The sequence below is a fragment of the Solea senegalensis genome, linkage group LG5, assembly GCF_019176455.1.
Source record: "Solea senegalensis isolate Sse05_10M linkage group LG5, IFAPA_SoseM_1, whole genome shotgun sequence".
NCBI classification, from domain to species: Eukaryota; Metazoa; Chordata; class Actinopteri; order Pleuronectiformes; family Soleidae; genus Solea; species Solea senegalensis.
In genome coordinates this window covers 25,666,820-25,682,088 of record NC_058025.1, presented here as the reverse complement: position 1 = coordinate 25,682,088, position 15,269 = coordinate 25,666,820, and the positions used below count along the sequence as shown (strand labels likewise).

Below are 15,269 nucleotides of genomic sequence, written 5' to 3'. Positions count from 1 at the left end.
AAGTTCCCTTAGTGTGCACCGTTCATTTATGTACCATTACAAGTAAACACAAGGTTCAAATGTGTTTGTTTCCCTCACCAAGCAAAAATAATAAGTTGATCTGATTAGTGATGACAATGACTGTGTATAAGACCACACTTATGTAATAATCACGTGATTAAGTGACAGAAGACAAAGGACAGCACGTGTTACAAAAAAGGACTAAACTGGTGAATCCATTATCAAAATATTCTGTCAAATAAAACACACACACACACCAAAGAGGAATAGGAAAATACAGCTTGAAAAACATTTGTATAAAAATATGAGTGAGGAAATAATAATCAAAAATAAATGTAGTGGCTCATCGCCATGGTGTGTAGTCTTTGTGGCCTTCACGTGCTTTCCTGTGTATAAATAATTGGTCATTTTTTGTATTCAGATGTGGTGGCTTAAGTTTGCAGTTGAGTCAAAGGTCTATTCACAAGGCAAATAAATAATAATAAACGCTCAGCTCTTCAGACACACACTGTGCACGATCCACACCAGTCTCTGGTCCACCCGTGGACACGGGAGCAGGCTCCGGCCTGGCTCCAGGCTCTCTGCGCACTCGCACCACTCTTACTCGCACGATGACACGCTGCTGATCTTCGCGGTGTTCTCGGTCCAGGGCTGCAGGTTCTGCAGGGCGAACAGAGAACTGTTCTGCAGACACAGCGGATCCGGGGTCACCGGCTGGTTGATGGTCTTCTGAAAAGCTTCCTGCTGCAGCTGCATTAGGATCCGGTTGGCCTGCTGGCGCTCGGCCTCGCGCTCCTCTGCCGTCTGCCGCCTGCAGCCACAAGGAAACACCGTGGTGGGGTGTAAAGCGCTGTATACATGTTTATGTATATATATGTATAAACATGTATACATGTATATATATATATATATATACACACATATATAAATATGATGGTTGATATGCTATTCACCTTCTCTGTTAATTAAGTCATAAATTATAGACAAATTCAAACCGGAAGTCTACCGACTGCAATACAAGACAAATATTGCAAATATTATATTAAAATGATATGGCATGCATATAATAATAATAATGATGATGATAATAATAATAATAATAATGATAATAACAATAATAACAATAATAATAATAATGATAATTATAAACAAACATCATTGTCAATATGTCATACATGGATAAAGGGACATTTCAGTGATGATGTACAGTATGTAGTATATTATGTATATTCCCTGCTCTTATTTACTGTCCAACACTGAACTTTTATCTGCACAAACAACACAAATCACAACAGCGCCAACAAATGAAGTCATTTTTGAAGAACATTCAAATAGGTCCGTGTTTCATTACGTCTACGAAAATGTGAATTTCTTTGATTCTTAAAACACTTCAGTTCATTACAACAAACAACATTGGCCTACTGAAGATAAGCACAGAAGAACAACGCCAGCAACAATGTGTTGTTTCTCTCAATGGACAACGTTACATTCGAGACTTTATTCTGACATTTAAATGTGAAAAAGACACCGTCCCTTGACGTCACGTTCACTTAATGATACACCTCGCTCTTGCACATAAATACAACAACAATTAGAGACATGGACAACAATGATTGTGTCCATTAAAAACACAGAAGACCTCTCACTAACCTGAGAAACACAAACTTCCCTCCAAAAGGAAAACAATAACAGTATCTTGTCAAATTAAGCATGACTTCACCTCCATTTGGTGCGTCTGTTTTGGAACCAGGTTTTGACCTGAGCATCGGTCATCTTCAGGGCTTTGGCCAGAGCCGCGCGCTCAGCAGACGCCAGGTACTTCTGCCGGTGGAAGCGTTTCTCCAGCTCACAGATCTGCAGGCGCGTGAACGACGTCCGTGGCTTCTTCTTCTTAGGAGGCGTCCGGTTCTGATAGGGATGACCTACACGGCGCGTGACAGTGAGGGGTGAGAGGGACACTGGACAGCACAGGACACAAGAGGACAGGACAGGACAGTTGAGAGCAGGTAAACAGACAGACAGTGAGCAGGAAGCACCGACGGCTGCAGTAGCAGAGGCCCAGAAATACAATATTCATATTTTAATAGTATACAATATAAAAACCTTTCTATTTATTTAAGTATTTATTTTATGCAAAAAAAAAACAATCGACATTTCGTTTAACAGTGTGTATATATATGTTATGTAAATAATAATAATAATAACAATAATAATAATAATAATAATAATAATAATGATGATGATGATGATGAAGCTTCCATGTCATTTATATTTTTTAAAGCCATAAAAATGACAATTTCGTGTTTTAGTTTAAATGATGCTAAGAGACAGAAATCAATCAAAACTGTAAAGACATTTATACCAGACTGAAAAGTGCATTTACACTATAATATATAATATATAAGTGATATGATAAAAGTGTTATATATATTATATTATATCACATTACATTACATTATATTATATTATATTACATTATATTATATTATACTATACTATACTATACTATACTATATTATATTATATTACATTACATTACATTACATTATATTATATTATATTACATTATATTATATTACTATTATATTATATTATATTATATTATACATTACATTACATTACATTACATTACATTACATATATATATTATATTATATTACATTACATTACATTACATTATATTATATTATATTATATTACATTATATTATATTATACTATACTATACTATACTATATTATATTATATTATATTACATTACATTACATTACATTATATTATATTATATTATATTATATTATATTACATTACATTACATTACATTACATTACATTATATTATATTATATTATATTATATTACATTATATTATATTATATTATATTATATTATATTATACTATACTATACTATACTATATTATATTATATTATATTATTCTATATTATATTATATTATGTTACATTACATTACATTACATTATATTATATTATATTATATTATACTATACTATATTATATTATATTATATTATATTATATTACATTACATTACATTATATTATATTATATTATATTATATTATATTATACTATATTATATTATATTATATTATACTATATTATATTATATTATATTATATTATACTATACTATACTATACTATACTATACTATACTATATTATATTATATTATATTACATTACATTATATTATACTTTATTATATTATATTATATTATATTATATTATATTATATTATATTATATTATATTATACCTGTGAATCTGTCTTTGGTGTAGCGTCGGTTACTTTCCATCCAGGGGAAAGTGAGCGCGTTCAGGTTGTTGATGGTTCCGCTGACCGGCGCTAACGAAGGATTCCCTCCGTTCAGAGGCCGGTGCGCGGGGACACGGATGACGCCGGCGACGTTTGCATTAGTTCCGTTCACATTGACGTTGACACCCATGTTCATGTGATAAGCAGCACCGCACGAGCTGCTGGTGCCGCTGTATCCGCTGTTACTGCACGCGAATCCACCGCCGCTGGCATTGCCGCTGTAGGCCGGGTGTCCATAGTCCGGCTCGTGCATTCTCGTACCCAGCATGCAGCTCTGCTCCACATTACTGAGGATCTGATCAATGCCAAAACTGATCGGCTCTACGTGCGCATGCTGCTCGAGATGCGCCCCCAGTAAACCCATGTGATCCATGACTGCTGCCGTGCGCTCCCCCTCTCGCTCCGGCGCGAGGAACATTTACCTGCTCCACGCTCCACGCGCCGCACCACTGAGTCCTGAAGTTCTGCTTGAGCTCCGGTCGTTATCTAGTGCCCCCTCTCTCTCTCTCCCTCCCCTCCCTCTCTCTCTCTCTCTCTCTCTCTCCGTTACCACATAACATTAACCAACGTTTTTTTCAATAGCAAGTAATATTGGAAACACTTGCTAATGAAATGATGAAGTGACTGTTTAATGATGTTACAATGTGGCGTCGCTCTGCAGACCCGCGCGCGCGCGTGTGTGTGTGTGTGTGTGTGTGATCACCAGCCACAGTGATCAGTGTTGTACAGATCACGCTCTTCACTACAAGTGACTTGTGTGTGACGTCACTGTCAGGACATCAACACCGGACTTTAGGCCTCAGTGACAGCCACACTCACGCACGCACGCGCGCACACACACACACACACACACGTGTATTTTTGAAATAGTGTGAATGTGCTTTTTCATGTATGTACAGTCACTAATGGCTTTGAGAGTTCAAATATAAATGAGTGAAACATACTGTAGTGAAGCGGCTCATTGTTAATTCATGTCCAGAGTGATGACACGCTGCACATTGTGCTGCGTTTTCATTAGTTTTTGTGGGAAGCTGAACACGCTGGAACATGTCACGAGTGTTCCACGGCTGCACAAGCCGCCGCACACGCAAGCGTTCGTCATTTTAAAACTGCAGATAAATAAGTCATTATTACATTCATTAAAAATATTAATGAGTCCGGAAATGATCAATGGCTCTGCGGCTGCTCCAAATTGGGGGGGAATATGTGTGGTAAACTTTATTAGAACAAATGCATGAAATATGTTTCATTGTAGATCATAAATAACGAGCACATTTGCGCCGTTCCAAGAACAACGCGTGGAAAAGAGACTGGTATTCCACTTAGACTCCAATTCCATAGGTCTCTAAGGGACAATTATACCAAGTGAGGAAGAAGTACTCTCTTTTCTCAATGCACTGGGGCGTGCATATTAGACGCCGCAACCATGGTGATACACTCTCACACACACACACACACACACACACACAGAGGAGTCTGCCAGGATTTAAACTGGAAACAAAAAAAAAAAAAGCCACTCTGAGAACTTCTCACTGACAAGTCAGAACAGAGAGATCTCTCTGAACGCTCCTGGAATTTAAAGTCAAGTTGTTTTCAGGGGATCGTCCCTTTAACGGCACACTTCCCTTTAAAGTCATTTTATTTTCCACACTTTTAAATTGCACGCGGGCCCTTGGCTCGTCAGATGTGGTGTTACTGGAGGAGCGTCAAAAGTTTGGGCTCACCAAACACACACACACACACACACACACACACACACACACAGAGAGAGAGAGACAGGGGAAAGAGAGGGAGCCTGGTGCAGATGTGCTGCCACGAGACATCCATCTTGTTTCCCCCGCTTAGCTCAGTGCTCTATTTGTCTGAATCTATGTCATTTTAGCTCACTCAGGTCAACGGCAATTCAACCTCCTCTTTCGTCTGAGGCACTTCAGAATCATAATGTGATGCATGTGGCATAGGAACCTGCTAAACACAGTCGCTGTCAGTGCTCACACGTCGCTGGATATAAATGATACACAGCCCCGCGCTCGCTTTCCCACATCCTGGGCCCCGCACTACATCCTGTCTGTGATCACTGCTCTGTTCCCACACACACACACACACCTTTTCAGGTACAATGTGTCACAGTATTAGACTATAATCACAACACACAGAAACTCTGGGTGATGTGGAAGAAGGATTAGTTTCTCCGTCGTACTTTCTCAGCCTTGTTTCTCTGCGGTTAGTTGCTGCAGCTCTCTGCTGGGCGTCTCGCGGGAGCCGAGGAAATTACATCCTACCTGATAATTAGCAAAGTTCAGAGCAAACTAAAAAACCGGCCCCACTCTCTGTGCTCCCCACCACTGGCAGCTTTCTCTTAGCAACTAATTAAGTCCGCCTCTGAGGTTTTCAGACAGCACCGGTGCTGCTGGATGCTGCTGCAGCAGAATTAAAAAACAAAAGGGAGAAGGATGGAAATGCAGAGTGAGAGTTCATTTCTTTTCTTTTTTTTATTGTTGTGTGTTTTCTCTTTTTCATCTTTTTTTTTTTTTTTTTTACACTGACAAATAAAATATGACAATGGTTTCCCTGGTGGGAGTATTATTATTTCACACATGGACGCATTCTTCAAATAGGAATAACAGTGTTGGCCGCCATTATGCACAGTAGCAAACAGCAGAGCGCCCTCTGTCCATGATGTTTTTTAATTATTATAACGTCATCATCCATATCTGGCAATGTCGCGTGAAAAGGGAACAGCGGAGCACACCGGGTATTAAATGCAAATCACTAATGTCCCCCACAGTTGAATGAAACCACACTACACATGCAGAGTTATTAGTGATGTTATCGCCGCCATTGGAAATCATATTTGAGACGTCTCATATGAGACGTGTGCGCTCTTAACACTGCAAAAAAAATGTCCGTAGATTTTACAGTGAAAAACGAAAAAGACTTAAAAAGAGTTTGTTACAGTTTTTGTAACAGTGAGATACCGTAAATATATATAGTTGCCGAAACTTGTAAAAATTACGTTAAATAACTGCAACGCGTTAATTACGGAAATATGCCAAACTGTATTCTTTTTTTTTTGTAAAGAATACATTTTCTTACTGTTAAACTTATTAAACCATTGAGTTAATTACGTAAAAATACCATAATATTTATAAGAGCCAAAACTTCTGGCAACCACAGCTGCCAGTTTTTACCATAAAAACAAGGTTGTTAAATAAAGTAGTATTTTATGTTAATAAATGCTGTTTCATTTCATGGAGAAATCCTTTACTTATACGGAATTTTTCACGTTAAATATATGGCAAAACATTGTTACTTTCATGTTATTTATATGGTAGAATACGGCAAAACCTCATATCCTTTTACCGTAATGTAAGAAAAAGTTCCACCGTAGAATTCTGGCAACCACAGCTGCCAGTTATTTTACCGTAAAAGTAACGGGTTTTTTTTTTACAGTGTAGAGTGGCGCGCTATGACTATTTGACTATATTTAGGCGCCGAAAACAAAGCAGATCAAGGAGAACCACGTGAGGCGTTATTCACAGGTACGGACGCTGACTGTAATCCGTCATAAACCTGGAGTCAGACGCTCAAAATACAAATTGCTCATTAGAGACGCTTGAGCCACCGGTGCCACAGATGACTTCCAGTGTAAATGGAGTCAGCTTTAAATGGCAACCTCCTTCATAAGGCTCCCGGGTTTGCACTGAGACTGTTTGTGATGTGCAATCCATGAGAGACAGAGGAGGGAAGGAGGCAGGCAGACAGTCATTATTTTCTCCACAATTACCTGAAGTCCTTGATAACGAGCAAAAAAAAAAAAAAAAAGTGCCATATAATTAGAAAAACACCAGCAACACCATTATTGTCAGGAGAACACAACAGTATAATGAAGCAATTATAAATGAGCAGCTTTGTGCTTGTCATTAATTTCTGCTTTTAAGGATGTGGAGATGAAGCATGGCCGCGCGTCACAGGCAGAATAAGCTGGGGCGATGTTTCGGTGGGCTACGGAGTGTGTGTTTGTGTGTGTTTGTGTGCGTTTGTGTGTCCACTGGGGGGACACTTTAAACACATTATGATAACCTTCTATCATGTAGGTGCAACTACAGGCCGAGTTTCCACGCGTGCCCACAGACGCCGTCGCGCGGCGCTTATTTTGGATCAAGTGGAAGACGCGCGGTTTTGCCAAATGAACGGTAATGAGGGAAGAGTGCACGCCGGGGCGCGGCGCTTGGCCTTTTCGCACGTCATCGCAAAGATTGATCTCTCCTTCCTCTCAGTTGTCTCTGGTCTCAGTTGAGAGATAGTGCGTTTGAAATTCATGCAGATTTTGAAATGTATCCTGATGCAGACGCACAATTAGGTAACGTGTTGCGTTCAATTAAAATAATCCAACGCCCCCCCCGAACCACTGTGTGGATTAGAGCTGCATATTTTTATTAATGAGCCTTTGCCTCTTTGATTTCTGCACATATCGAGATGAGCAGAGACAAGCGGACTCAGCTCGGGTTGTTTTTCCACCCAAACGGTGCAAAGGTGAGCGACGAGTGAGTGAAGTCACTCCGAGAGAGCGCGGCGGCGTCTTATTAACAGATCTCTCAGCGCCACACTTCATCATATTGTCTTGAGAAGGCGATCGCACGGAAGGAAGGAAGGGGGCAATTAGGACGGAGAAGCTGTGAGGTCGCCATTATTTTAGAATTTAATGACCACGCAATACGGAGCTGGATGTAGAAATGAGGGCTACAACACTACAATTATGCATAATCTGGCAGATCTTAGCGCACCCCCCACACTCCTCTTCCCCTCTTTGCCTTGAATAAATTTACATGGGGAATGCACCTCTGCCTAATTTATTCGGAAAAATTAGAATATACATTACAAATATTTCCATAGACGACATCGGCAACATGCGGTTATGAATTTAATGACTTATTTCTTTGTATTCATGCTTATGGATTAGGTCAGAGCCCCCCCACCACACACACACACACACACTCCTCCAGGCTGAGTTTTTAAGCAAACACATAAATAATTAAACACAGACATATACACTGATATTTATTTTTCTTGTTTTCAGGTGCGACGCCATTCATTGTGCTGGAAAAGAAAAGCTTTTCCAGCCCATAACTCCAGAGAGACTGAGGAGGAAGTGTGTGCACCAGTTGGTACGTGTGTGTGTGTGTGTGTGTGTGTGTGTGTGTGTAAGATGCATGACTCTGGACACAACCCAAAAGCAGGGATTATTGACACGGACGCTCCGCCATTAATAATCCCGCGTATCCTTTGTGTTCCGGGGTCGCCGCGTGCCGCAGTTAACTATAACTTGTCAAGGCTGCTGCAGCCGCACAATGCATACCTCATGCATCTCCTGTCAGCGGGCATAATTCCTGGGACGCCCGGCACGCCGCTGATTTCTGCATAAGTGATGCGAGCCTTCGAGTAGAGTTAGGAGCGTGAGTCTTTTGCCATTGAGAGATGTTCATCATTCTTGATCTGGCTCTGTCAGGACCTGGTGTTTTAGTGCCTCTCACGATTAGGCACAATTGACAGGCCAAGAAGGCAGTGAATAGCAAAAAATGCATGGAGGGGGTTTGTGTGGTGCAGGATGTAGGGTGAAGTGGAGTGTGGCCGCCATTTAATCTGCAATTTATCAGTTTAGGCTGCACCATGTAACATCAGGGAGATTACACTCCCGAAGAGAAGGAGCTCTATCTCTCCTCCTCCTCCTCCTCCTCCTCCTCCCACCCGCATCTCCTCTCACTTGCCTCCTAATGTCTTCTGATGGCGTAGGACAAAGACGGGGGAGTATTGTGGACCGGTCAGTCAGGAAGTGACGCAGCGGCCGCGTGTTTGTCATAATGTGTGTCCTAAAAAGTGTATATCCACACACACACACACACACACACACAAGCTGCCATTGATGTCTGCATGTGACCTCTGACAACTCTGATCACGCCGGGGCCAATAAATGCTTAATTGCCATTTTTTTCCATCGGGCTGCTCTATTGATATTAACTCAGGAGTGATTAATATGAACCGTTAACTAGCGGCCGGGTTAGCGTGTGACGCTGAGCGAACCGGAGCCGCCGCATTGATCGCGGTGATTTCTAAAAAACAAAAAAAAACGCTGTACACTGATAGTGTGCATGAATAAATGAATAAGTAAATAAAAATAAAAAAAATAATAATAATAATAAGTAAGTAAAAAATAAATAAATAGATAAATAAATAAATGAGTAAATAAATAAATAAGTAAATAAATAAGTAAATAGATAAATAAATAAATAAGTAAATAGATAAATAAATAAGTAAATAAATAAATATGTAAATAAATAAGTAAATAGATAAATACATAAGTAAATAAATAAATAAATAAATAAGTAAATAAATAAATAAATAAGTAAATAAATAAATAAGTAAATAGATAAATAAATAAGTAAATAAATAAGTAAATAAATAAATATATAAATAAATGCAGGTGTGAATAAATGAACAAATATCACAGTCAAGTGAATCCAAAATATTTCCTCGACACGTGCGCTTCCCTGCACACCGCTCTGTGGTGTTTTAAAGGGCTATTAACAGGGTCACTAACGCTTTTAATATACCCTGGTAGAAAAGACCAGGCAGTCGCCCCGCTGCTGCTTCTTCTTCTTCTCTTCTTTTTTTTTATCTCTCCTTCTGGGAGCAGAAACAGAAATATGAAGACGCCGGCCTCACAGGAAGGAAACCCGCGGCAGCCTGATATTAAAAATGGTCCAGGAGTCAAGTAGAACAAGTCAAGGAGCTCGAAGGCAAATAAAGAGGAAGAGGAAGAGGAAGAGGAAGAGGAAGAGGAAGAGGAGCCAGGTCACTGTTCACGCTCATGTGAAGACTTACTATTTGAATTATGTGGATTTGTTTTACAACTGCTTCCACTGTGTTGTTTCAGTGGCAGAGTGTGTGCAGCTCACACTGACATCCAGCAGATGGACCACAGCCCTGACATCAGGCCGTGCAGGGCCTCGTACGAAGCACGAGCCAACGCCGTGCAACGACGCGCACTCCAAATGTCATTTGTGCATTTCAAACACACACACACACGTGTGTTGGTTCTGCAGCCTCTGGTGTATCCCGACTGTTATTCTCTAGACGTTCCCAGGAGGAAGCATGAGCCGCGGCACTTAACCGCGCAGCAGCAGCAGCAGCTACGCGGAGCGAGAGCTTGATCCGTCCTGAAAGGGGATTGAACTCTCGCAAAGATGAAGACGTGACATGTTGGTTGCTTCACTTGATGTCAGTGATAGGACAGCTCACTCGCAGAGCGGGCACACTGCCAGGCGAGCGCCCGCCTCTAAACAGGGGGCCCGGCCGACACTGATGACATCCCAGCATGCCCGTCACCTGTTGCTTAAGGACAGAGTAATCAAAGTGGGTCATGCCGGGATGCCGGACAGAGACTGAGCCCAGTGACAGAGAGCATCAGCATCAGCGGCAGAGCTCCATGTCCCGTCTGTCTGTCTGTCTGCCTGTCTGTCTGCACGCGTTACAAAAAGCAAACATTGATTTAACAATATCCAAAGCTGCGAACAAATAAGCAGCCGCGCGCTCGTCTCCAGGCAATTACAGCAGAGGTCATTTTAATATAAACACCTAACAACTTTATTGATTTACATGCATCCACGCAACATACACGTTATTATTGGCCTTAAGCGATTTATTTATTTTTCTCTCCTCCTCCTCCTCCTCCTCCTCCTCCTCCTCACGATCCACACTTGGCACTTCCCTGACAATATTGCTTAATTGCGACCTCGGTGAAACATGCATGCTCAATCACAGAGGGAGTTTATTGTCGAATTTATGGAAATGCGGCGGCGGCGGCGGCGGCCTGTGTTAGTCGCGGGGTACACCTGCACTTGTCAAGGTACTCAAGTACGCCGGGTAATTGGCTGTTGATTGCTGCCATTAACATGTGATGGCTAAGTGCATCTAATTCCTGTTCCATTTTCCTTGGTTCAATTTGATGTCACCACCCACTCTCACTCGCACACACACACACGCACACACACACACACACACAGGTGATTAGCCGAGCCTCTGAAAACTGTTCTTTTTTTTAATGACATAAAAACAACATAAGGAAGGAGCCGCAGACGCACATGCTGTGATTGACACCTTTGCCTACAGTTGATATCTGTTATGGGGGAAGCATTAAAGGGACGCACGGGGACAGTGAGACACAGTGAGACACTTTTGTCAGAAGTGCAAAAGGACGCTTTAGTCCACATAACTTTTATTTCTATTCTGTCGGATTAGTTATTATAAGCCAGATTTAAAATGGGATTTAAACAATATTTACATTACATTCAATCATGTGTATAAATGTTTTCATATGTGTGTGTGTGTAGCATCAGTGACTGCAGGTAAAGGGTTCCAGTGGTGATGAAGTGAGCTGTGGACTGACGCTGCAGCTCTAACACACTTCTCTGTATTTCCACGCTCTAATATTGACTCAGAGCAGCAAACACCGCTGATCCAGAGCTGTTCTCCTTATTTGTTAAAAGACACAAATCTCATTTTGCAGTGTTTGTGTCTGTTTTCTCTCTCTCTCTCTCTCCGTGTAAAGGATTAGGCGGCGGAGAAGTCACTGTGCTCACTTTCACTATTTGCATTGATATCATATTTAGTGCGTCACCACTGCAGGGCACACAGGGCTCGGTATCCCTTTGAGTTTTAATCTCCTAGTCTGCTGCGTGCATCCTCGCGGCTGTTTCATTTAAGTTTTAATATTGATACTACAATACAACCCCCCCCCACACACACACACACATACACACACACACGCACACACACACTTAATTTAATTGACGTGCTGCTGCTGCCTCGTGTTGTCCTTTGTGAATATTCCTCATCACCATGCACAGATTAGTCCATCTGTACATTTGTGTACATTATGCTGGATGATGTGATGCAGCAGCAAAGAGAGCCGGCGCGCGCTCTCCTCTAAATATTATATTATTATATTATATGATATTATATTATGTGCCTTATGTTGTGGACAAATGTCACGAGGAACTTTGCACAACAAACATTGTTATAAAGTAGTCATTTTTCCTTTTTTGTCCTTTTATTACTACAATAAATAATAAGTAAATAATAACAATAATAAATAATAATAAAAAATAAATATGATAATAATAGTAATAATATAGGTTTTGGTTTTATAAAATGTAAAAAAATAAAAAATGTGTGCTGTTACCACAGTGAAGAGTGCAGCTCCAGCAGCAAACAGCAGGTCCCACTGCTTTTTAAAAATGTCAAGTCCTCGTGTCCCGTGGTTTGGGCTCTTTGTCCGCGTTCAGCTCCGCAGAGCGTCCTCGCGAATGGTGCGTCTGTGCCATCTGCTGGACGCCGAGGGTACTACAGCAGCAGGTGACCTGAGAGGAGAAGCTGCCAGAACAACAGTGTTGAGGTCTCCTGTTGTCTGCATGGTAACGCTGTAATGATACAGACAGAGGAACAAGAAATAAACCAACAATAAAACGTTTGTAATAGATTTAAACATATGTATTTGATTGTTTTGTGTTTGTTTTTAGGATTTTAATTATTTTTTATATTGTTTATATATGAAATAAACAAAAACAAAAACTAGATAATGCTCTACATTATAACTCTATCTTAGTTATAATGAAAGCGTGACCTATTCTTCCTTTAAAAACAGCGAAACAACATTCATTTGTAATTTCCACATTATTAAATGTATTACATTCAACATAAAATAATATAAATATTTTTGCGTCATGCGTGTGCTATTATTGTCAAAATGACAATGACTTTTACTTTGAAATTCAGTCGTCGATATCTGCATTGCATCCATCTTGACCAGACTAGATGCTCACTGGCCCCCAGGTCATTTGAGTTTGACTATACTGTATAGGCCATGATACAAAAGTGGTTAATAATCCATTTTTCAGCATGACTTTTTTGTGTCACTGTGAAATGAACATGTTTTTCTTAAATATTCCATCATTTTGAACCTGCATCCCTCACAGTCATTTTAAGAAAAACCCATAATAACCATTCATCCACTGTATCCCCCCACCAGACCAACAGCGTGGAGTCATGCGCGAGCCCCAGTGGACCCATCATCTGCTATTCACAGAGCCATCTGGGTGAGACCTCAGGCCTGTTTAGGTCTTCAAGCAACGATGACATCAGGATCAAACTCAAAGGAAACAAACAGCAGTATCTTAGTCACTGGATTCATCTACCTGTAAAACCAATCCAATCCAGCTTCATTTATAAAGCGCGAGGCATCAGTGGAGAGAAAAAACCTTTTCCTTTTACCAGAAGAAGAAATCTCTGACAGAACCAGACTCAAAGATGTGCAGCCATCTGCCTCGACCGGTTGGGGTGAAAGGAAAAATGCGGGACAGATGTGGGGGGACAAGAGGGAGGTGAGGTAGAGACAGACGAGAATAATCGCCTCCAAACTGGATCTGGATCCTGCAACCTGCAAGATGAGGACACAGAGAGACAAACTAGGGCGAGAAAGAACAAGGCACAATAAAGTTAGTATTATATAGATGAATAATAGAGCTGAGAACAATCAATAAAAAAGTCATACAACAAAACTATTCAAAAAGTTAAGCCAAAAAGTAAAAATGGGTTTTAAGATGTATTTTAAACTTGATACCTTGATATTTATCTGTGTAAAAAGTCCCAGCTTTAAGCAGCTATTTGAGAACCTCATGTTCTGTGTGGACGACCTCAGACCTCTCTCTTTAATGAAGCATTTAAATCATATGTGTAATTGAAATACTGATATCTAAAGCCGTGATTTTGACAGCATGGCTTATAGATACATTTATTAGAGTCCTGCAGGAACCTTCTTCTCCCCGACAGTTAAAGCTCCTGCTACTCTATGAAGTGATTGTTCATTTGCTGGATTTCTCTTCACATTCGAATCGATTTGATTCAAGCGAACGAGCGTCGCGTTGTTCTCCGATTTCTCTGCAGCTGCAGGTGCAAAAATAATAATTAGCTACACGTGCTTCACTTTCATAGAAAATTAGACCGAGGCCTCGTCGTATCGCACATCAGCCAAAGCATCAGCCAAGTGCCACAGTGAAAAAGATCCAATCTGGGAATCTGAGCCCATCTCGCCACTGGCACACGCGACTAATTAACTTCACACACCAAAAAATTTAAATTTAAATGAACGACTGCGAGATATCATCAGGAGACACAAAGCACCCCGCGAAGAAGTTTATGATGAAAAAATAAAAAACACCCCCCCCACACACACACATATTAGAGAAGGCAATCGGTGAAGTAAGGAGGGCTTTTAGATGAGGGGATATCTCCAATTACAAGCCAGCGTACACTTGTCAGCAATAATGAAATGTTTGCTGAGAGGTTGCTATTTGTGGCTGCGAGATTGGATGATGCCGCTCCACTGCCATCACTTCCACACACACACACACAATTATACTCCATGCATACATTTCTTTTACTGTGAGAACTGTGGACTAAACATAACCAGCAGAGGAAAACAGGCACAGGAAAAGAAGAAGGAAGGAAAAGTTCAGCGTCTTTTATTGTTTTTAAGAATTACATAATGCATTAATCACAGTAAAGACAAACCGGCGTTTTCCCCGCATGTCATAATTGTGCAAGCTTACAATTAAATGTAAAATTAGATGTAAGATGTAAAACTATTATTTGTTGTTTCCACCCTCTGCTCAAACTTGTGAACGTAACTGTACAGGAGCGCAGCGCAGTAAAGCTTTGAAGGAAGCAACCCTTGAATCACCGCCACAGTCGCTTGCATACATACAGAGGCTATCACAGACGTGTGTGTGTGTGTGTGTGTGTGTGTGAGGCAAGCACTGAAACATAAGCCAGGTCCAAATAATTTCATCCGATTTGAGCAGTGTGCATTTCCAATTAAAG

General features: G+C 40.6%; 1 protein-coding gene across 1 annotated transcript; it reads right to left on the bottom strand.

The window, feature by feature from the left end:
• Window positions 1–163: 163 nt before the first annotated feature.
• LOC122769990 (T-cell leukemia homeobox protein 1-like) lies at window positions 164–3,766 on the bottom strand. Its single transcript, XM_044026928.1, has 3 exons — window positions 3,273–3,766; window positions 1,721–1,958; window positions 164–811 (listed from the first exon to the last, which is right to left on the bottom strand). The coding sequence occupies exons 1-3, from the start codon at window positions 3,748–3,750 to the stop codon at window positions 601–603; spliced, it is 927 nt and encodes a 308-aa protein (XP_043882863.1). The 5' UTR covers window positions 3,751–3,766; the 3' UTR covers window positions 164–600.
• Between the last annotated feature and the right edge of the window lie 11,503 nt (window positions 3,767–15,269).